This window comes from Oncorhynchus gorbuscha, linkage group LG01, assembly GCF_021184085.1.
Source record: "Oncorhynchus gorbuscha isolate QuinsamMale2020 ecotype Even-year linkage group LG01, OgorEven_v1.0, whole genome shotgun sequence".
Classification (NCBI taxonomy): domain Eukaryota; kingdom Metazoa; phylum Chordata; class Actinopteri; order Salmoniformes; family Salmonidae; genus Oncorhynchus; species Oncorhynchus gorbuscha.
The window spans coordinates 91,619,771-91,643,619 of NC_060173.1; the positions used below are offsets into that span (position 1 = coordinate 91,619,771).

At 42.3% G+C, this 23,849-nt stretch overlaps 2 protein-coding genes across 4 annotated transcripts in view; one reads left to right on the forward strand and one right to left on the reverse strand.

Moving 5' to 3' along the window:
• The first annotated feature begins 1,108 nt into the window (after positions 1-1,108).
• Positions 1,109-21,444, forward strand: LOC124045881 (ribulose-phosphate 3-epimerase-like). Of its 2 annotated transcripts, XM_046365656.1 has the most exons (7): positions 1,109-1,357; positions 1,724-1,801; positions 1,990-2,123; positions 2,471-2,605; positions 4,820-4,903; positions 5,011-5,041; positions 18,649-21,444. In XM_046365656.1, the coding sequence occupies exons 3-7, from the start codon at positions 1,992-1,994 to the stop codon at positions 18,657-18,659; spliced, it is 393 nt and encodes a 130-aa protein (XP_046221612.1). In that variant the 5' UTR covers positions 1,109-1,357; positions 1,724-1,801; positions 1,990-1,991; the 3' UTR covers positions 18,660-21,444. The 2 variants fall into 2 exon arrangements, with proteins under 2 accessions (XP_046221612.1, XP_046221604.1); XM_046365648.1 differs by lacking the exon at positions 5,011-5,041.
• LOC124045869 (immunoglobulin superfamily member 3-like) overlaps positions 19,514-23,849 on the reverse strand; it is a 132,875-nt gene continuing 128,539 nt past the window's right edge. For both annotated transcript variants that reach the window (XM_046365638.1, XM_046365630.1), the window contains exons 8-9: positions 23,224-23,652; positions 19,514-22,847 (exon numbers count right to left, since the gene is read on the reverse strand). In XM_046365638.1, coding sequence (XP_046221594.1) covers positions 22,597-22,847; positions 23,224-23,652 — 680 coding nt within the window. In that variant the 3' untranslated portion in view covers positions 19,514-22,596. The remainder of the gene's footprint in view (positions 22,848-23,223; positions 23,653-23,849) is intronic.

Here is a 23,849-nt window from a genome sequence, read left to right on the forward strand (position 1 = left end):
AAACACAGTGTAAATGTATATTGGCCCCAACCTTGCTCAGGGCCTGTGTGTGTGTGTGTGTGTGTGTGTGTGTGTGTGTGTGTGTGTGTGTGTGTGTGTGTGTGTGTGTGTGTGTGTGTGTGTGTGTGTGTGTGTGTGTGTGTGTGTGTGTGTGTGTGTGTGTGTGTGTGTGTGTGTGTGTGTGTGTGTGTGTGTGTGTGTCAACGGAGAGGCTGTCATATCCTAAAGCTTTACAGCTCTCTTAGAGGCTCTTACTCAAGGCTCCCATTCACCATGACATCCACTTACTCTAACTCAAGTCAATGTGAAAATAACATATTACCTTTCTTGTCCCCCGGTGCATACCATGCTACCACAGCCCACCATCAACTCTACAGCGGTAACGCAACCCGCAGCCCAAACCCATAAATGTCCGATTGGTGTTTACTCTCATCGGCATGTGTCCCACTGGTTGAAACGTTATTTCCACTTAATTTAAATAAGTTGCTTTGAACCAACTTGGAATAGACTTTGAATAGACTCTGTGTCCGGGGGGATGTGACTGAGCCTGAAGTGGGCCAGAGCCACAGAAAACACTGCTGGAACTACTAAGGATACATTTTTCACATTCTTATAAATCATAATAACTTGGAGATTGGACTATGGATGAACTCTCTTCAAAACTTTGTGTGTGTGAGAGTGAAAGAGAGAGAGAGAGGCAGTAGTCTATAGAGGTGGTATTGGTCTCTCCCACAGTCCCTTATGTGACCATTGATCTTGGTCTTGTCTGGCTCTGTCTCCTGTTCTCAGAGGACAGCTCTTGCACACACTGCTGAGATGGTCCCCCACATTCTCGGGAATGGGGCCAACCAACACAGCTCATCTCTACCTTTCAACTTCAGTCAAATCTACTAAGTCTTACAGCCAACTAGGGAACGATATGAGCTCTGTGGGCAATATGAATTCATCTTTCACCATGGAAAAATATGTGAACACTGATTTGATAGGTAACTTCCGTATGAGTTGTACGCCATCCAGTGGCAACTTTTGGAAAAGCAATGTTCGACGCTTTTGTACTTTTATTTTGAAAACAGTGTTAAGCCCGGAAGTAGCAAACTAACACGTTCGAGTCCTCCATGAACTGCTTTCTTGCACAGCCAGGTGAGAGCAGGGCAGATAGCACCCACATGTCTTACAGCGCAAAGATGCTGGTACTAGTTCAATTGCCTAGTTAAATAAAAAAAAGATATATATTTGTAATACGTCGCAAAAAAATTGGCCCGTCCATCCCAGTGACCTACCTAGCATGCATTGGTACTGAATCTGTTCGAATGACGGAGTGCGGGGCTGACTTCCTGCACCTCGACGTTATGGACCGGTGAGCAAAGTCACATCAGATGATTCATAGGCTACAACGCTAGCTAGGGAGTGCATTGATTTTCGCTAGTTAGCTAGCATAGCCTCAGTTTCTTTAGCAATCATGTCAAGCAGTTTAGCTAGCTGTAACACTGAATGCATGCATATTTTAGCAAAGCCAGTGCAGGTTGCATAACATTCTGCAACTCTGTTTACAACATCCTCAGTTTTTCTTTAGCTACTTATATTTTGTCAGCTTAAGTTTTATTCCGCACTCATATAGCACTGATTTGCATTTCAATTTATCTTATTTCCTTGCATCACCACCAAGGTGACTGGATTAGAATAAATCACATGAGGCTAATGATTGTATGTTGTTTCCCTGAAGTCATTCTGTACCCAACATCATGTTCGGTCATCCCTTGGTGGAGTGCCTGAGGAACTGTGTGGGGCCAGACCCTTTTTGGTGAGTAACACAACCGCTCACTCTGATATGGTTACACTATCGCCTTGTAATAGGACAACAAAACATTGAGGAGTCCTTATTATCACAGACACTGGTGCCCCCGTGCTATTTCGGTCTACATAGTATCATAGATTGTTCAACTTAACATAGCAGCCATCTCAAAAGTGTGTGTGTGTGTTTTCTTCCAGATATGCACGTGATGGTATCGGGGTCAGAGCAGTGGGTGAAACCCATGGCAGGAGCCAATCAGTACACATTCCACCCGGAGGCCACCACCAATGCTGGAAACCTCATCAAGGAGATCAGAGAGAGCGGCATGAAAGTGAGGCCGTGTTGACTATAGAGGGAGACGAGAGGTCCAGATATGGGAGAGAAATGAATCGTCAGAGAAAATGGACGTAAAGCGTAATTCACACACAAGTCAGAGAAAGTTCACCACTATGTGTCTTCTGCCAGTTTTACTATGTGTCTTCTTCGCCCATGTGTGTGTGGTTTTTGTCTTTACTATCATAGTGGGGACCAGAATTCCCCACAAGGAAAAATGCTTTAAAAAAAAATGTAGTCTTAGATTTAGGGTTCTGTTAAGGGTTAGGCTAGGGGAAAATCGTATTTTGGATGGGAATCAGTTGTTTGATCCACACAAGGATTGTACGTGTGTGTGTCTTATAGGTGGGCCTGGCCATAAAGCCTGGGACTACAGTAGAGGAGTTGGCACCGTGGGCTGGACAGATCAACATGGCTCTGGTCATGACTGTAGAGCCTGGCTTTGGAGGCCAGAAGTTCGTGGAGGACATGATGCCCAAGGTCGTATGTTTTAGTGTGTTAATTTGCTTAACTTTGTGTCTCACCAGAGAAAGCACATCCCCGATAAGCAGCATGAAAAAGCTTATTTGTCCTCATCTGTAATCTGACTTATACACAAGGTCTCTTGAATGCAGAGGTGTGTTACAATGTCATCAGTGGACATTGTGTCATCTGAGTATGAATGAGACATTTCAGAATAATATCTGCTTGTGTTCACTTGGAAGTCTGTAGTTTAACAAGGAAGTAAGGTATGGTTGAAGTTGTGGGCTTTCTAAACAAAAATAGAGCAGAGTATTGATCTATGAGACTTATAGGATGCAATGATATGTACTAAACCTGCCTCCCGTAGTAAAGCGAAGTGCGCCGTTGTAAACTGCCTCTAATGGTTCCATTGTAGTTTCAGCTGCTGTCGAATACATGGTGTCACTGTAGTCTAGCACTGGCAGGAAAGTTGACTGAATGATCTGCTTTCTTCTGTTTAGGGAGAGGCATGATCTATTTATTCTCAACTTCCTAACTAACTGATCCATATGCTTTTAAAATAACTTTTTGTCAATCCAGATGCCAAAGATATTTCTACACGGGGACACGGTTAATGTGGGCATCATCCAATATGCACAAATCATCAGATACATTTTTAAGTGAATTGGAAAACGATGTACTTGGTTTTTAGCTGCATTAAGCACTCATCTTCAGTTCAACAAAGGCTTTCTGCAAAGCAACAAAGGCAGATTGCAGCTCCAAAAAAGCCTAGTCAGGTAAAACCAAGTACAAAAAAGCCTAGTCAGGTAAAACCAAGTACAAAAAAGCCTAGTCAGGTAAAAACCAAGTACAAAAAAGCCTAGTCAGGTAAAACCAAGTACAAAAAAGCCTAGTCATGTAAAACCAAGTACAAAAAAGCCTAGTCAGGTAAAACCAAGTACAAAAAAGCCTAGTTAGGTAAAACCAAGTACAAAAAAGCCTAGTCAGGTAAAAACCAAGTACAAAAAAGCCTAGTCAGGTAAAAACCAAGTACAAAAAAGCCTAGTCAGGTAAAACCAAGTACAAAAAAGCCTAGTCAGGTAAAACCAAGTACAAAAAAGCCTAATCAGGTAAAACCAAGTACAAAAAAGCCTAGTCAGGTAAAACCAAGTACAAAAAAGCCTAGTCAGGTAAAACCAAGTACAAAAAAGCCTAGTCAGGTAAAACCAAGTACAAAAAAAGCCTAGTCAGGTAAAAACCAAGTACAAAAAAGCCTAGTCAGGTAAAACCAAGTACAAAAAAGCCTAGTCAGGTAAAACCAAGTACAAAAAAGCCTAGTCAGGTAAAACCAAGTACAAAAAGCCTAGTCAGGTAAAACCAAGTACAAAAAAGCCTAGTCAGGTAAAACCAAGTACAAAAAAAGCCTAGTCAGGTAAAAACCAAGTACAAAAAAGCCTAGTCAGGTAAAACCAAGTACAAAAAAGCCTAGTCAGGTAAAACCAAAAAAAAAGCCTAGTCAGGTAAAACCAAGTACAAAAAAGTCAGGTAAAAACCAAGTACAAAAAAGCCTAGTCAGGTAAAAACCAAGTACAAAAAAGCCTAGTCAGGTAAAAACCAAGTACAAAAAAGCCTAGTCAGGTAAAAACCAAGTACAAAAAAGCCTAGTCAGGTAAAAACCAAGTACAAAAAAGCCTAGTCAGGTAAAAACCAAGTACAAAAAAGCCTAGTCAGGTAAAACCAAGTACAAAAAAGCCTAGTCAGGTAAAACCAAGTACAAAAAAGCCCAGTGATCCAGGCCAATGTCAGACAACCGTGGAATTAGAGTAGTTGAGTGTCAATGAATAGAGTTGCACAGTGTTTCTTCCTATCCAAACAATTTACCACATTTAATACCAGTGATGGTGCCGAGATGGTGCTATGGCCTGGTCTGAAGCCCAACAGATGCACATTTAAAATAGATAAGTCGCTCTGGATAAGAGCGTCTGCTAAATGACTTAAATGTAAATTTAAAAGTAGATTTAGAAGTTAAGAAAGATCTTAACTTAGCAGACCTTCCAGGACTTAGGGATAGCCCCAATCGTCAAGTCAAAAATATGTCACTGATTCCGCAATAAGGGGAGCAGAAAGCTGCAGCAAGAAAACGTGAATATAATCAGCCCCAGTGGATTTATTTTCATCAATCTTGAGCATTCACGTCGGTGTGTGGCATATTTGGGACATGTCATTAACATGTCTGTTTCTGTGTGTGGCCAGGTGAGCTGGCTGAGGAGTCAGTTTCCCTCTCTGGACATTGTGGACGGAGGAGTGGGTCCTTCTGCCATCCATAAGTGTGCGGAGGTGAGTACATGCCTCCTTGGGCCCTAGTGTTTACCTGTGATGTCTCTGCCTGTGTCAGTCCATGTGGGTTGACTGAGTATGTTTCTCCTTCTGTGTGTCTCTGGTAGGCGGATGCTGACATGATCATGCCGGACTGTGGTAAGCAGTGACGACCCTCGCTCTGTCATCACAGACAGACAGACAGACAGAGACAGACAGACCAAGATGTCATATTTTGAAGACATTTTTTTTGGGGGGGACAGGCTAGTATTTTGTCACTGCCCTGTTTTAAAATGCTTGTTACGATCTCCTTTGTCACATGATACAGAGGATTCCTTGCCTCTTGCTCTGCTCGGTTGGTTTGAAAAGTAGTTCACTACTCAGACACTAGAGGGCAAGCTTGCTCAAACTATTCATCCCTATAGGTTTGTATACCCTGGACTGTCCTTTTGTTTTTATATCCCCGTTTTCTGTACTGTCTTGTTTAGACTAATTACTTATTGATAATAAGTCATGAATATTATTGATAATATTGAATTATATATGACTGACTACCATATGTGGCATAGGAGAGTATTAGTGATCTAGCAGTTATATCCACATTTAATATGGGATATAATGTTAGTATCTGCACAGGGGATTTATTTAATCAAAACTAATAGTAACATTAACGGATAGATAAAAAAACAACAGCAACCTCTCCTTGCACTAATAGGAACCATGTTTCCATTTAACACCATTTAACTCTTTGACAAGATTTACTCCAGTAAATAAATGTTTATTGAATATTGTTCAAAGCCCTTCTATTTCAGGCGGCCATTTTGTCTGAGATAGGGGACATCTCTACATTTCATATCTCTACGCCTGCCAGAACAAACCTCTTGTCAATGAGACTCACACATGACATACTTTTAGCTGCAAGCCGCTCATTCTCAATAATGCAACAAATATCTGGAAGATAATTCACATTCTCCTGCAGTATTAATGTCAGAAATCTGTATTTCCGTTTGTGTCACATATCGCACAAGACAGAAGTTCATAGGAGACTGACTACAGATCTGTTGGAAAAGCTGTTTATGGAAATGCTAATACCCTGGTCGCTATTGAGATGTGTGTGTATTTGGGATGTAGGGACATGTAAGAGGGTCTCCTGCTCTGTCTATTGACAAGGTTTTTCTACAGCTGGATACGTGCCATGTCTCAGACTGCACCATCATTCCAAGACATGATATCGTATCTGTGGGAGATGCTGTGAGTTATACTTGTTCACTCTACATGTATGTATAAGACACACTGCACATTTCTGTTAGATACGAAGCATATCATCTTTAAGAGATGAAAGAGAAGTCTGTCGACGCACTAGAACTTCCCCGTTCTATAAATTCCCCATTCTACAATGGAATCATAGATTCAAGGAGGAAACTCTTGACAGATGCTTCCACATAGGCAGACCTTTTTAACCAAACACACTAACAAACATGCTTCCACATAGGCCCACTTACAACAACACATGCTTCCACATAGGCCCACTTACAACAACACATGCTTCCACATAGGCCCACTTACAACAACACATGCTTCCACATAGGCCCACTTACAACAACACATGCTTCCACATAGGCCCAAACACATGCCCACTTCAACAACACATAGGCCCACTTACAACAACACATGCTTCCACATAGGCCCACAACACATGCTTCCACAACCCAACAACACCTGCTTCCACATAGGCCCACTTACAACAACACATGCTTCCACATAGGCCCACTTACAACAACACATAGGCCAACTGCTTCCACATAGGCCAACTGTACTGTGCACATATCCAATGCTACTCAAGGGGATGGGAAATTTGCTCCAGAGGTGCCAGAGCAACCGTATCCAGATGCTGCGACTTGCTGAGAAAGAGAAAGATTAGGTAGCGTTGGTTGGAACTTTCTTTTCAAGTCCTCTCCTCCACACTGTATCATGTGTGTGAGGTTGAAATGCCTAGTGTATATATGTCACTATGTCCGCAGGCACTTACAGGAGAACTTTTATTGCAGTGTACACACACTCAGGGTAATTATAACCCCAGTAACACACAGACACACCAAACATGAGTCATGCTGGCAGCCATCATGTGGCGTTTATGAGCCGGTCTTCAGAGATCTGCTGACTGAGTGTAGCTGGATTGCTGTCTCTGGTGAGAATGCTGGCACAGAGCAGTACACAGAGGACACAACCCCAGGGCCCCTACTGAGCAGGGTTTAGTAGTCAGAGCCTACATCAGTAATTGGAACACACTACCACTGGAAGATAAACCAGAAGCCAGCTCTTCTCAGAGACTCCATCTACTGGGCTTGGATTGGGAATAAATGTGACATCCAAGGCTTTGAATTCCAATGTGACTAAGATTTATTCATCTTCATGATCATGTAAATCAAAACGTATTGATATGTAGACTTGAGATGTAACATTTCTCATTCATCATGCAGTCACATTGAATGGATTATTCAAATCCATCCGTCCAAAGCTAGGCTACTGTATAATGAATCTTTCTGTAAGAGAACATGGTGTGTGGCGTGCTCTCCTTTATTATGTCCCCCTTTCATCTTCCCTCTCGCTTTCTTCTTTTCTACTACTCTCTCTCTCTGGTGGCAAGCAGCGATGTCTTTGCTCTCCCAGTCCTCCTCTCCCCGTCGTCCTCAGCACTAAAAGCACATTACCTCACTCGTCACATTGCATGTTCCAGCTCATTCATAATTACCCACGATCCCACAGGAGACAGGAAGCGTAGGGCTGATTAGCTCACTGTTGTCACAGCCATTACATAATGCATAAAGTCCTCTTCTCTGATTGAGTGTGCTAGCTGTCTTATTCAGGGTTTCCCAAATTCGAGTCCCCAAGGGGTGCGTTTAGATTTTTGCTGTAGCACTACACTGTGGATTCAAATAATCAACGAGTCATCAAGCTTTGATCATTTGAATCAGCTGTGTAGTGTTAGGGCAAAAAACAAAACGTGCACCCCTTGGGGTCCAGAGGACCGAGTTTGGGAAACACTGGTCTAATTAATGATTTATTTAAAAAATAAAAAAACTTTAATTGCTTAGAATAACATTACAAACAATCTCTTTGCTTTGCCCCGGGCGGAGTGGAGTGTGCAGGGATTCAGGGAAGGCCGTGGCGGTGATTGTGATTCACAGAGGATGGGAGGCGCAGTGACACGGGGTGCCCGTTGGTCATGGTTGCTCCATAATTCCCCTCTGTTTTCAGTTGTTTTAGGAGAGGGCCTACGGGGTAGGCACACTGTAGCAGTGATGTGATGAACCCACAATGTGTGTGAGGGACCATATTCCATTATTCCAGCACTGTCCTGGAACTGAGGTGGTGCTGAAGGAGCTGCTTTGGCAATGGCCTTGACTTGGTGAGACGTTAATCAGAGCTATTCAAGGCATACATGTGGAGTATTATTACGTTTTCCCTCGGCACTGATCGGTCAGTTTCAACCCCCTCAACAGGTAAGGATAGGATTCATAGGAGGGTAAGATTATCCTAGATCTGTGCGTGTCAACGGGTAACTTCCACCCAGAGCCATGAGGTTCTCTCATAGACAATAAAAGGGATGGCAGTGTTGAACGAGTGCACTGTGTTGTCCCGGGGGAGCTGCCTTAGTAACGACCCCATCACAGGCAGAGACCCAACACAAGTACACAGGATTTTAGTTCATCTATTATATATGGGCCAAGACTTACTCCTATCTTTGCGAGTGTGTGTGTGTGTGTTCATGTTTTCTAATTCATAATGGATGAGATCGCAGCATTATTGTTTTCGCCACGCGCAGAGCTGTGAGAGAAGAGCTCACATCAGGAAGAGTGTGGGTGTTTAGTTTGTTTGCCCTGACGCCGGCCACGTCACTCGCTGCTCTTCACAGGAAATAGTCTTTGTTCAATGAACTTTATTTGTATACAGCTATTGATCCCCAGCCTCTTGGCAGAGAGCGTTTACACAGAGCTACACTCAGGAGACCAGCTGATACAGCGGATAAATCAATAGATTTACCTCCGTCTCCAAGCCTCAGCCCACACAACCTGAACAGTCTATTAGGACATGGGTCAGAGCACTTACTGTGGAAACTCACACACATGTCACACGCACAAGTAGAACAGAATCAGAACAGTGCATTAGAAGAGTAGACATGTAACAGAACGCTGTGCAATGCAATCTGACAACGGAGTAGAATATCTCACCATGTCTTATGTAAAGGCAATACAACCGCAGGCACTGTGGCTGCTAAACACAAAAGCTCCAGGCATGATCAACAGTCACATTATGATGACTCCACAAATACCGGATGTCGCCTATGGGACATTCATTTCTGTAGATTCCTGTTAACGTTCTTGTACATATTTTATCACAGTTATGAGTGCTTCAGGGCCTGTTCTGAATGCTGCCCCCTACCTATCTGAAGTGTAACCTAGGGAGATGTCCCGTCTCTCCTTCTGTATTCTCTCCTCTCTCTCACTGGTCATGAATCGTCATCTACTAGGCTGCCTGCTGCTTCTCTGCTCTGGATCGTTAAGTGCTGTCTGCCCATGATTGCCCTATGGTGTCTGTGTCCTCTGTGAGAATGTATTTGATTATTTCCTTGCCATGTCTTAAGTGTGTGTGTTTGGAGGGAAGAGAGAGAATTGTGTTTGAGGGAATGAGTGAGTGAGAGTCAGAGAGAACAGAGGGAGAGCGAGAAATACAGAGAAATGTCCTCTAATGAGCATTATTTATTTGTCCTTCAGAGTTGTGACAGAGCACATTTGACAACAGCATCAACAATGTCATCAGTGATGCCGCTATCAATGGCACACCATCAGTGTTGTTCTGTGTCGCTGTGCTGTGTGACAGATAGGAGAGAGTTTCCCATAGAGCCAGCCCTACAGGGGGACCCGGGTACCACTGAGCCAACGTTATGATCCACTAATAGTGCATGCATCACGTTGACACACAGGAATATCATTTCTGCTGCACTAAATGCCATTTTTCCTCTGTCACTGTGAGTTATGGTTTTTTGGATTACTGTGGTTATGGGGATTTGGATTTGGTCTGACCCTCACTGGTCATGGTGTGTGTGGGGAAATGGGAAACTTTGAGTGTGTTTGTGTTTGGAATGTTAAGGGTTTGTTAATGGAGTAGTCTGAGCAACAGTCGGCATACTGTGTGTGTCAGGATGAGTTATGAATGGTGTGATGTTATTTGCTGAGGCCGTCAGAAAGAGGCTGGTTAACCAAAGGGAGACCTGTGAGCACCATTTATCCCTGTGACAGGCTGACACACACATGATGCTATTTTGATGCCCCTGGCAATATGGGTGGAAAGGCAGAAATGGACTCACATTGTCACAAGGGCAACATCCTACAATCACTCAGTGCCCCTGCATCATGGCTATTAACCTTCACTACAGAGCTGAAGAAACTAACAGTGCAATGGAAGGAACATGTAGTAACCTGAAGAGAATAATTCCTTTGTACTAAAGAAATAGTCTGTCTGGGGGCATGGTTGACTGACTGTCTGAAAGTGGGGGTGTAAAAGCTTGGCAGGGGGAATTATACTGTTTCTTAAGGGGGAATCCATATTTATGAACAGAACGCCTATTTTCCTTAGGTATCGATTGACAGGTCTGAAGCCCTCACAAATAACCTGGGCTAAATTGTTGACTTTTTATCTTGCTGAAGTAATATGGAAAGCATATGCATCACAATGGTAGCAATTAAAGGGAACAGTTTGGAGATTATGGGAAAATTGTGAGACTAAAGGTGAGGACAACGCCTGATACAAGATGGAATCCAAATATTACACTGGTGATTTTATGTACTGTACTTTACTCGACACATTGTTACATAAGAACATTCTTGGAACAATTAGGGATAGGTGCAACATAAGACAAAATGACAGGGGTGAGTGAGAGGTCATACTGGTATCTCCAAAGCCTTGTTCACGCTGCAGACCTTAATGTTAAATTAGTTTTGTACTACTGACCGGCCAAACAGCAAGTTACAAGTGACCACATCAGGTGTGTGTGTGTTCAGACAGCAGTCACTTGCTGACAATGCTATGCTAGTTGTCATAGTAACGATGGATGTGTTTGCAGTGGTGTAGGTTGATTGGTGTTGCTCGTGCTTCCTATCACTCGGAAGTTATGTAGCAAGCTATGGTGACAATGCCTGCCATGGATGTTTCCCAGTTGCTTTGAATGTTCAAAATCATAGTGTTAGAACACTTTTTTAAATCCTCAAAAGGATAAGATGATCGAACTTTCAAAACAGATCCTTTTTGGCTAGCCACAGTGCTCAACTAGCTAGCTAGGTAGCGGTTTAGCATTCACAAATACACATGTTCTTGTCAAACTGTAAACAGTGTAGCAAGCAATAAGATTTGCCAAATAAGTCAAAAAACACTTTTGGGCAAATTAAGCAGATTTGACCGTGGCCAAGAATCATATTTGTATTGGACTTCAAACCACCTACGAAGGGGATTTGAAATGTGGCTTGAACTCCATGTGCTTTTTAGCAGTTCAGACTGCAGGAAAAAGAACAGATTCAAATCGGATATGCAAATAAATAGGATTTGAGACTTCAAACGGCCAATGTCAACACGGCTCAAGTGGCCACACCTCTCCAAAGTGTGCACAGTCCCTAAATATTTTCAATGCACTTTTGACTCTTAAGAAGAGTTCAACTATAAGCTGCTTTTTGAGCTCTCCTAGCTGTGCCGTGGAGCTCTCCTAGCTGTGCCGTGGAGCTCTCCTAGCTGTGCCGTTGTTTTGAACAGAGCCTTGCATAACCGCCATCACACAATTACTGTTGTTTACGCAATCAAACGGTCCATTATAAATCGCAATCTGGTTCAGGTGGGCATTATTTGAAAGCTTGTTCTATTGCCAACATGACAAGCTAAATGATAAAATATGATCTTTGTGGTGTTAGGCTTTCACAGGGCAATTCAGAGAAGCAGATGGTAATTTGTTCATATAGAAGGGAGTCATGAGTAGGGCTGTTGACCATATTACTGCCACACCTGCGGTCACGAGTCATGAAGGCAGTCAAATTCCACTTGACCGTTTAGTCACGGTAATTAGGCTTCTCCAAGTTTTGATGCTGCTGCTGGTCATTAGTAGCCTACCGAACTTGCTAACTGCCTGGTACTCTAATCAAACATTTAATGAGAGCTCATGTTGCTCAACATTTTGTATAGGTTATGCAATTGCATGAGAAAAGAGTGATGACCTATTAAAAATATCCCATCGGCTTTCTATAGGCTAGGCCAACTATATTTCTCTCAACTTTCCTAATATTAAGCACAATGTTTATCTTTACTACAGGAGTATAGCCTACCTAGCTGGCATGAAAATGAACCACAGGAAAACCTTCATTTGCTATTTAAGTGCATAGATTACATGCATTTTTTCCCGTTTCAAGACAGGTGCATGATAATGGTCCATTTTAAATCAAAACAAATTACACATGATTTAGTATATGTAACGACAAGATTAAATCATGAATAGTCTGATGTGTGACAATATTAGAATTATATATTAGAACTTGTGAATGGTTCCCAGCGTAAGGCAAGAAACAATACATACCCTTTTTTTTGCGACTTTTTCAAATCATAGTCCTATAGGGTTTGTATCACAACTAAAGTGGCCAAATAACTTAAAAATTAAGCACATTAATCCACTTTACAAGGGGTGTAGAGCCTAACTGGCATAAATACCCAGCGCGTGTTTTATGTTAAGGGAAGATCATTTATCATCAAAATGCACCTTTATAGTAAAAACATTACATGCATAATTGCATTTGCGTTCACTTTTGATAATGGTGTTTTCCACTAATGGAACATTCGAGCATATAGCATATAGCATATAGCATATAGCATACTGCCATGTGTGCATTGCTGCACTTATAATATGAAGAAATAAACCATTAGGCTATCAACATTTTTAAGCTAAACGTTCTGATCTGTTGTGTCAGCCACATTATGTTAGTAGTTGTCCCAGACTATGTTTGGAATATCTATTTCTCGCACAGAATATGTCAACTTTTGTACTATGGGTGATAGTAGATTGACATAGGTAAGTGCTTTTGCTGTTCGTTAGGTCTACTCATCTGGTTGGCTGACAAAGTAAATGTGGACAATTCTTCCAATATCTTCAATATCCATCTCGGAATTGGATAAGGACGCTCACAGTTGCATCCCCGATGTGTCTGTCTTCACTTGTAGCCTGTGAGTGAGGTACTTCGGAGCAGGTAGCACTCAAGGAGGAGGGCACAATGCAGCACTCCGGGCCAGGGGCACAAAGGCCACGAAAGGCATCATTTTTTTTAGGTTGCATTACGGCCACACTAAAGGGATGCCGCCGGTAAATTCGAGGCATTAGCAAGTGCTTGTCAAATTGTAAATACAAGACTGATGAAGTCTGTACAACCTGTGTACAAAACAAAGCAGAGCTCATGCCTTTCAAGCAACTTTTTTCAAAATCATTGGTCACACTATCCAGCCTGACAATCTATTAAAACTCAAAACATATTGCCCAACGTTTGTAGAACTAAAGTTGCATTAATGACTCTAAATGAAGCATATGAGTACCTATTTCTATGTTAACCGCTCAACACATGTGCAACACTCCCTCAAATTGTTGAGAAAATATCCTTTCTATTTTATTCTGTTTTTTTTCAATTGTTTTCTTCATACTATATAATAATGCTATGTAATTCTAAGTAAATCTTGTCTGCTACATGAACTAGTGTAGCCCACAGCCATTTGGCATAGCCAGCTCAGGACCTAAAACATAACAACTCAGAGTATGTTATTCTGTTCTTCTGAAATAGAATAGAACATTTTCTAAATTTAATGTTTTGTTTCTTTAGACCGGTCTTTAAAAAAAAAAATATTGTGAAGGTGTAGACTATATTACATGGGTTTATTAGACTTTAAATAGTGTACAGTTGAAGTCAGAGGTTTACATACATTTAAACTGTTTTTCACTATTCCTGACATTTAATCCTAGTAAAAATTCCCTGTTTTAGGTCAGTTAGGATCACCACTTTATTTTAAGAATGTGAAATGTCAGAATAATAGCAGAGAGAGGTTTATTTCTTTCATCACACTCCAAGTGGGTCAGACGTTTACATACACTCAATTAGTATTTGGTAGCATTGACTTTAAATTGTTTAACTTGGGTCAAACATTTCGGGTCGGGTAGCCTTCCATAAGCTTCCCACAATATGTTGGGTGAATTTTGGCACATTCCTCCTGACAGAGCTGGTGTAACTGAGTCAAGTTTGTAGGCCTCCTTGCACGCACATACTTTTTCAGTTCTGCCCACAAATTTTCTATAGGATTGAGGTCAGGGCTTTGTGATGGCCACTCCAATACCTTGACTTTGTCCTTAAGCCATTTTGCCACACCTTTGGAAGTATGCTTGGGGTCAATGTCCATTTGGAAGACCCATATGCGACCAAGCTTCAACTTCCTGACTGATGTCTTGAGATGTTGCTTCAATATATCCACATAATTGTCCTGCCTCATAATGCCATCTATTTTGTGAAGTGCACCAGTCATTCCTGCAGCAAAGCATCCCCACATGATGCTGCCACCCCCGTGCTTCATGGTTGGGATGGTGTTCTTCGGCTTGCAAGCGTCCCCCTTTTTCCTCCAAACATAACAATGGTCATCGTGGCCAAACAGTTCTATTTTTGTTTCATCAGACCAGAGGACATTTCTCCAAAAAGTACGATCTTTGTCCTCATGTGAAGTTGCAAACCGTAGTCTGGATTTTTTTTATGGTGGTTTTGGACCAGTGGCTTCTTCCTTGCTGAGCAGCCTTTCAGGTTATATTGATATAGGACTAGTTTTACTGTGGATATCGATATTTTTGTACCTGTGTCCTCCAGCATCTTCACATGGTCCTTTGCTGTTCTGGGATTGATTTGCACTTTTCACACCAAAGTACGTTCATGTCTAGGAGACAGAACGAGTCTCCTTCCTGAGTGTTATGACAGCTGTGTGGTCCCATGGTGTTTATACTTGCGTACTATTGTTTGTAGAGATGAACGTGGTATCTTCAGGCATTTGGAAATTTCTCCCAAAGATAAACCAGACTTGTGGAGGTCTACAAAAAATTTCTTTAGGTCTTGGTTGATTTCTCCCATGATGTCAAGCAAAGAGGCAATGAGTTTGAAGGTAGGCTTTGAAATACATCCACAGGTACACCTCCAATTGACTCCAATTATGTCAATTAGCCTATCAGAAGCTTCTAAAGCCATGACATCATTTTCTGGAATGTTTCAAGGCACAGTCAATGAAAGATTAGTGGAATCAGTGTGGGTAGCTGGACAGGTAGGATGACTGACAGTGAAGGTGAACAGGTGGTCACGTGTCAGGTGACAGAGGAATGGATGAGACTGAGGCAGGAATTCCTTTAAACATAAAGTGGTATATTTACCGAGTAGTCTGTGCTGCATCACAAAGGAAACAAATAACATGTATCTGATCAAATAACAATCATTCAAGATTAACATAATTAGGGAAGTCAACAATCCAGTTCATTAAGAAGTCAATAGTAATCATCCGTGAGTCATTTAGGCTCGTAACTATTTATCATAAATCATGAAAGAATACAAACAATGGTTATTCAATCTATAATCCCCATTAGTTTCGTATCAAAGTCGATCAGTTAGCAAACAATGACGTTTCTCATTTCACCCTTTCAATTATCTTCATGTGAACATATAATGAATTTCATGACATATTAACCATATCGATTGCATAATTGGCCTTTGAGGATCCGTAGGGCCATGATCATTGACAATTCACATTACACTATGTTTGAAGCCTGCACTTAGCCTATATATTTTTTTATTTGACCTTTATTTTACTAGGCAAGTCAGTTAAGAACAAATTCTTATTTTCAATGACTGCCTAGGAACAGTGGGTTAACTGCCTGTTCAGGGGCAGAACGACAGATTTGTACCTTGTCAGCTCGGGGATTTGAACTTGCAACCTTTTGGTTACTAGTCCAACGCTCTAACCACTAGGTTACCCTGCCGCCCCAAACGTCTGACCCGCTGGAATTGTGATACTGTGAATTATTAAGTGAAGTAATCTGTCTGTAAACAATTGTTGGATAAATGACTTGTGTCATGCACAAAGTAGATGTCCTAACCAACTTGCCAAAACTATAGTTTGTTAACAAGATTTGGAGTGGTTGAAAAACGAGTTTTAATGACTCCAACTTAAGTGTATGTAAACTTCGGACTTCAAATGTTCCAAAGGTTTGCATCAGTGGCTTGTAGGCCGTGTGGAAGCCAGGAGATGCTAAATGTGTTAATTAACGGTCAATTTCCGTGAGACCGACAGTTATTTGCTTGACTGTCACCGGCTGAATTACTTGTGTGACCGCCACAGCCCTAGTCATGAGTGCATTCAGATGCGTGTTCCATGGCAAATTTCCTTTACAATACAACAAACACAGGCTCATTCTGTTCAGGATATCCCTGGGTATAATGCCATGTCATCTTGTAACTACATCAACCAGTGATCATGGACACCGTATATTACAAGGTTTATGATATGGGAATGTAAAGTGCAGCCTTTGTGGTGCGCACTGCACAGAACACCGGAAGAATTAACACAATTATCCCTGTGAGTCTTTGTGTCAATTAGTCCCGTACGTGATGGGTTGCCAACTGGCGATTTGACACAAATAATTAATTTAATCATTCATTCATGCACATTTGGACTCACTGGTGTTTGGTTTGCTTTATTAACCTTAGTGGTATTTTAATATAATCCTCAACGTCTCATCTTTCCAAATATATCGAGTCCTCTTAATTTACAGCATTTCCTTCACTCGGACAACAAAACATTTGCAAAAGTTGCCCAATTAATGGGGAGATGGTGGCAACTTGTCGTGGGCGGGGCTAGAGTTCAGAACAGCTATCAGTCAAAACCCATACAGAGTAGAGGGTGACCGATTATGATTTTTCAACGCTGATGCCGATTATTGGAGGACCAAAAAAGCAGATACCGATTAAATCGGCCGATTTAAAAAAATATATATATTTGTAATAATGACAATTAGAACAATACTGAATGAACACTTATTTTTTCTAAAAATAATACATCAATAAAATAAATTTAGCCTCAAGTAAATAATGCAAAAACAAAGTGTTAGAGAAGAAAGTAAAAGTGCAATATGTGCCATGTAAGAAAGCGTTTCAGTTCCTTGCCCAGAACATGAGAACATATGAAAGCTGGTGGTTACTTTTAACATGAGTCTTCAATATTCCCAGGTAAGAAGTTTTAGGTTGTAGTTATACTAGGAATTATAGGACTATTTCCCTCTATACCATTTGTATTTCATTAACCTTTGACAATTGGATGTTCTTATAGGCACTTTAGTATTGCCAGTGTAACAGTATAGCTTCAGTCACTCTCCTCGCTCCTCCCTGGGCTCGAACCAGCAACACAACGACAACAGTCACCATTGAAGCAGCTTTACCCATGCAGAGTAAGGGGAACAACCACCCCAAGGCTCAGAGCAAGTAAAGTTTGAAACACTAAATGGCGTGCTAACTAGCTAGCCATTTACATCAGTTACACCAGCCTCATCTAGGGAGTTGATAGGCTTGAAGTCATAAACGGCGCAATGCTTGACGCACAACGAAGAGCTGCTGGCAAAATGCGCAAAAGTGCTGTTTGAATGAATGTTTACACGCCTGCTTCTGCCTACCACCGCTCAGTCAGATACTTGTATGCCCAGTCAGATTATATGCAACGCAGGACATGCTAGATAATATCTAGTAATATCATCAACCATGTATAGTTAACTAGTGATTGACTGATTGTTTTTTATAAGATAAGTTTAATGCTAGCTAGCAACTTACCTTGGCTTACTGCATTCACATAACAGGCAGTCAGTCTCCTTGTGGAGTGCAACGAGAGAGAGGCAGGTCGTTATTGCGTTGGACTAGTTAACTGTAAGGTTGCAAGATTGGATCCCCCAAGGCGACGAGGTGAAAATCTGTCGTTCTGCCCCTGAACGAGGCATTTAACCCACCGTCATTGAAAATAAGAATGTGTTCTTAACTGACTTGTCTAGTTAAATAAAAAGGTAAAAAATGGTCAAATCAGCGGCCAAAAATACCGATTTCCGATTGTTATGAAAACTGTAAATCGGCCCTATATAATCGGCCATTCTGATTAATCGGTCATCCGCTAATACAGAGCTGTGAAGCGGCGACCTTGAACTCTGACGTCATGTATAGCATGTTACTGTGCAGCCACTGCATTTCAATTTAGCCACTTGTCCAAATGTGACATTTTCAACCAGTATATGAGCATGTTTGTAAAGGGTTAATTTGTCATTATCATAAATTTCAATGCGCTGGTCCCATTGTTCATGAGCTGAAATAAAAGATTCCAGAAATGTTCATATGCTCAAAAAGCTTATTTCTGTCAAATTATGTGTTTAAATCCCTGTTAGTTAGCATTTATCTTTTGGTCAAGATAATGAATCTACCGGACAGGTGTGGCATATCACAAAGTGGTTCAAACAACATGATCATTGCACCTTGTGCTGTAGACAAAAGGCCACTCTAAAATGTGCAGTTTTGTCACAACACAATGCCACAGATGTCTCAAGTTTTGAGGGAGCGTGCAACTGGAATGCCAAATGCAAGAATGTCCACCAGAACTGTTGCCAGAATTTAATGTTAATTTCTCTACCGCAGACCACGTGTAACCATGACTGCACAGGACCTCCTTCACCTGCGGGCCCCTTATGTGGGGAGAAACTCATTCTGACCGGCTGGGCCTGGCTCCCAAATGGGTGAGCTTATGCCCTCCCAGGCCCGTGCCAAGTCTTGTGAAATCCATGGATTAGGGCCTAATGACTTTTAAATAAAGTTCCTTATATGAACTGTAACTCAGCGAAATCTTAAGACATTGTTGCATTTATCTTTTCGTTCAGTGTGTATTGCAGCCCTGAATCTGCAATAAAAAGAATACAATGTAGCTCTGGTAATATGGGTCATATTTGAACAGCTAGGGCAGGGGTCTCCAACCATTTCTATCCAAAAGGCTACTTCATATAAAAAAGGATAAAAATCACCAAAGTTGATGAATAGAAACAAAGAAAAGCACTGATTACATCATTGTGTTTTGGTTCTTAAAATCACACCTTTTGAATAGGTGCCTTTTTTTATTTCAAACACCAGTAGTGCAACTAATGTTTTCTAACTGCACTGAACCAACACAGTGGCTCACCGGAGCAAAGCAAAACTTGTGGTCAAAACCATTCATCTTGAGGCGACAGGGGGAGGTGGTGAAAAATGCAATCTGTTCATTAAAATCTAAAATGGGTGGGTTTTAATACAAACTAGCTTTAACATTGCTAATCATTGAAAATGACAAATTAAACAATGATTCATGATCATTTTCTGGTTTAAAAAAGTGGGGGTGCAAAAACAAGTTTGTACCCCTATTTTGAAAGTGGAGGTACAGCTGTTCCGTTTGCTCCATTGTTCAGGCGCCTATGTCCGGAGGTTCATAGAAGGAAATATGTAGAAGGGTCAGGAGGAATGTCAACACCTAAGGTTGCACTGAACATGTTTTTATTGCAATAAACTGACAGAATAGCAAAGTGCCTTTTGAATGATAGCAGTGGTTACTATTCAATAGAATATATATCAGAATAAAAATCAACAAAAACATGTCATATACACGAAAACACAATAAGCGTCTAAAAAAAGCTATGGCCTTTTCATTTCAGTGCACTATCATTTATCATAGACTTGGAAAAATAACAAAAATACATCACTGGAAAAAAGCAGCACTGGCTGAACTGAACACTTCACCACAAAGTAATTTTCCAGCTAAATCTGGAGCCACAGTCACTGCATGCAGCCCTCGGAACGCAGCTACAACACTGTCGGAGCGTCTGGAGAGCATTTAGGATTTCGTCTAAGGATGTTGATTACTACAAAAACACCGTTCAGAGTACAACACAGCTCCAATTACGCACTGTGGCACTGTGACAACACACCAAAGCCGCACCCCTCCACTTCCTGGTTTAGATTCAGAGATCCTGCATGCTGCTCAGGGATTTGCCGATTTCCTTATCACTGAATTGTGGCAAAACCAATGAAAAATGGTTGAAGTTTAAAAATGAGGGTCCACCTCTGTGCAGATGTTGGACCAGATCTTATCTTAGCGTCTTGGGTTCGTGACAGGGTTGAGCACAGTTGGCATGAGCTGCTCTTTCAACTGCCTAAAAACAACACGTCTAACCCAATGATGGATAGATCTAGCCTAGCGCGAATAAGTAAATATCACGCTGCTGACCTAACCTGCTAACATAGCCTGGTGCTACAGCTACACACATGAAAGCATTGTTCTATAGCTGTCAACCAATGCAGGTGATGAGGCCTTCCGCGCTCTCAGGATCTGAATGGCAGATGGAAAAGAATAGAAACAACCAAAAAGTTGTTCTCCCTCCCCCATAAATATGCTGTTCAAAGTGACTTCCTATTCTGTAGATCCGTCTGACACTTGGCACAGGAAGTGAAGGGCTTGGCATCGCTCGGTCACACAAACACGACGCTAAAAAGTTTGAAGGTTACAAAACATCAAAACGCTTCCTGCAATATTGTCATGCAATATACATTTCGACACGATTGAGAAGAGAATGACGAGAGCTTTCAGCAGTCTGGCAGTGAAAGGGTTATTTTACGGAACAGGAATGTCACACTTCCTCTCCCGGCCGTTCCATACTATGGGAATGTGACTGATTCCTAACCCTTCTGCCAAGTGTACTGTAGGGAAGGGGGAAACATCCACAGTCCACGAGAGGCCGGCTTCGGTCCAGTCATCAATGGCAGTCTAATGCATTTCTATGAAGCTCACACATCCTAACTAGGTGTCACGGTACATTTCAATAAATAAACAAGACGAGCAAAAGCTTAAAGTGGATCATTTTGTGACTCTCGCTGTTAATCTACTGTACATCCTATAGTAAAGCTGCTAGGTTTCCAATACAGGTATCGAGCATTTAATAACTGTGTCCACACTGGCCAAAACATAAATCTTCAATGTGATGCCACTGACTGCGCAGAACAAATTAATCTAGCATTTCTAGATCTACGACATTTCAGTGCCTGTGACTATGGACGCCCAATGTTATCATGACTTTGTATCTGTGTGGTGTGGTTGCCTGGCAACACAAGTCAAAGAGCAGTACTTGGAGAATTCGAAAAAGACATGTACATGAACTATGCAAAACAGTATAAAATAACAAAAATATATAAATGAAGGTACAAAAAATCCAAATAAAATCAGACATGATATTAATTCTCATGGTGTGTTGGTAATCTGTGTTTGGGGATGCTTTTGTTTTCTCTACACGTTGTCCAAAGAGCTGGTTGTGTGTGCGTGTGTGTGTTTTAATATGCATGTGCTTAACCTCTACACACATCTCTAGTGATGATATGTCTTGTGGCTCAGCTCCCCCTCTACAGGAATTTCTAAGAGCTGCACAGCTTGTACCCATTAATTCATGTCTATTAAAGACAGCATGTGGTAGTAATAGCAGACAGCGTATGAAATGGCAGAGAATTTCATTTCAGTCAATAAATCCCACTGTGTCAATACATTTATGCAGAAACTACTCAACGGGTTTAACATAAGCGTAAAAATCGCCCTTTCTGCCTACAAGGCCTATAATCCCCCAGCATGGGGTCGGCAGCCATATTTACAGAGTGCCTCGGAACCAATCGGCTTTGCTCACCCCTTTAAACTTCAAACATTTGTTGCAGAGGACAGCCTGGAATAAGTTCTTGGCACTGAAATATCCCTCATGTCAAAAATATGTTCATTTATCCTCATTCCTTCTCTCTTTCCCTCGTTCTCACTCTGGAGAGGAGGAGAAGAGGTGTGCATTCACACCGATGCCTAGTGTCTGGCAATGTTCAATGGGCTCGCTAGGTCTGTCTCTGTCTGCCAAGGCAAACACACTGAGGAGACAGGTGGGTGAACACACACACACTTTCACATTGTCACGCACACATCTCTTCTAATTGTCTTTGTGTGTTTTTGTGGGAGTCTAGTCCACAGCGCTGGAGTCAGTTTGAAAAGGGCCCTCGCTATGGTAACCAAGGTATAAGGCCAGGCAGGGACTGATCTGAGTTCAGTGCTAAGTCAAACGAGCACAGAGAGAGATTCCTTATTATCCTCACTACATCCTCAGTTCAGTACAGAACAGTATGCCCATATAGGGTCCTTGACTAGTCATTTTCTCGTTCCCAGATTGTATCATTCTAGCAGATATCTGTTGAAAAACAGAATTAAAAAAAAGAAAAATGACTATAGCTATGTTTTTCACTGAACGAAGAGAAGATGAGAGCGAGAGATACATACACTCACACTTCCAAACACACACACGGCTACACACTTTTCCACAGAGACACACACACGACAGGGCTGCTGCAGAGTATCTCACAGACAGGCAGCCAGCACAGCCGGGGCAACCACGGGGGGGGGGTTATACATGGACGAACAGATTGACTGACAGCTTGGACACAGCAGTGGTTGGTCAGGTGGAGGTCCGAAGTAGACCCTCCCTGGCGTGGTATTGGTTGGATCCTCGATGAGTACGGGGTGGAGGAGGGTTATGAGTTGCTTCCTTACTCCACTGAGCCAGGGTGCAGGCTGAGGGCGGGTGGGTCCAGGCAGGTGGGCGAGTAGCTGAGGTGGGGTTCTTTGATCCACAGTAAGGGGGCGCCGTTCTTGCCCTCCTGGGACTTGCTGTGGCTACGGCTCTTATAGCGCACCAGGAGCACGGCGATGAGGAGGATGCCGAAGATGGGGAACGGGTAGAAGAAGATAAAATAAAAGAGAGAGTCATTGGAACACACCCCCGACTGCAGTGTGGAGACTGGGGAAGGAGAGAGAGAGAAGGGAAAGAAGAGAATTGAATGAGAGTGCGATATAGATGAAACAATGACATCAATGGAGAGCATTACATTATAGTGTAGTTTGATGTTTCTTTGGCATGCTACTTATAGCAGTCTATAGTCATAGCTGAGAGTGTGTCAGTACTAACTCAAAGACCAGAATCATCAGCACGAGCCAATGATCTCATATGCCATCTGTAGAATGATACAAATGGGAGGAGTTAGTTGGCCAGGGTGGGGAAAAAGCAGTGCAGCCTAAATGTTTCTGTAGCCCCAGGCCTTTGTTATTCACCATGTGGTACCGGTTTATTTTAAAAAGCACTATTAAAAAAAAAATGTTTTGATTGACTGATTTACCCTGCTGGATCACGGTGACGATGGTGACACCAGAGTTGTTGGTCGCCAGGCGATACCAGGCATTGCGGGGGTTGAGCAGCCACTCCTCCACGTGACAGTAGTAGCGCCCCGTGTCAGCCGGCCGTGCTCCCTGGATGGTCAGGCTGTAGAGGTCAGAGGTTGTCCTCTCAAACTGCAGACGTGAGTTAGGCCCCGCCTCCTCGGTGGGGCTACAGTTCCCGTTCCCGAACACGGCATCGTGTCCAATGGAGAACACACACAACTGGTCTTCCTCTTCTTCATCTTCCTCCTCGGGGCGCTCCACGTACCAGGACACGGAGAAGCGGGAGTCTCGGGAGGACTGGGAAGGGATGCTGCAGCCCAACCGGATGGAACCAGACTGGGACACAGTGATGTTAGATTCCGACTCCTCCACCTGCAACCGCACCTCTACAGAGAGAGTGAGGAAGAGGGAGAGAGAGGGGAGGGAGGAAAGAAAGGGTGAAGGAAGAGAGAGGGGGGAATAAAATAACATTCCAATTGAAGCTCATTTCTTGGGCAGAATAATTGTCATGCCTTGAAACAGAAAACTTCAGACTGGCAGATGTGCTTCAAATCAGTTTATACTTCAGAACCTCAACACACAT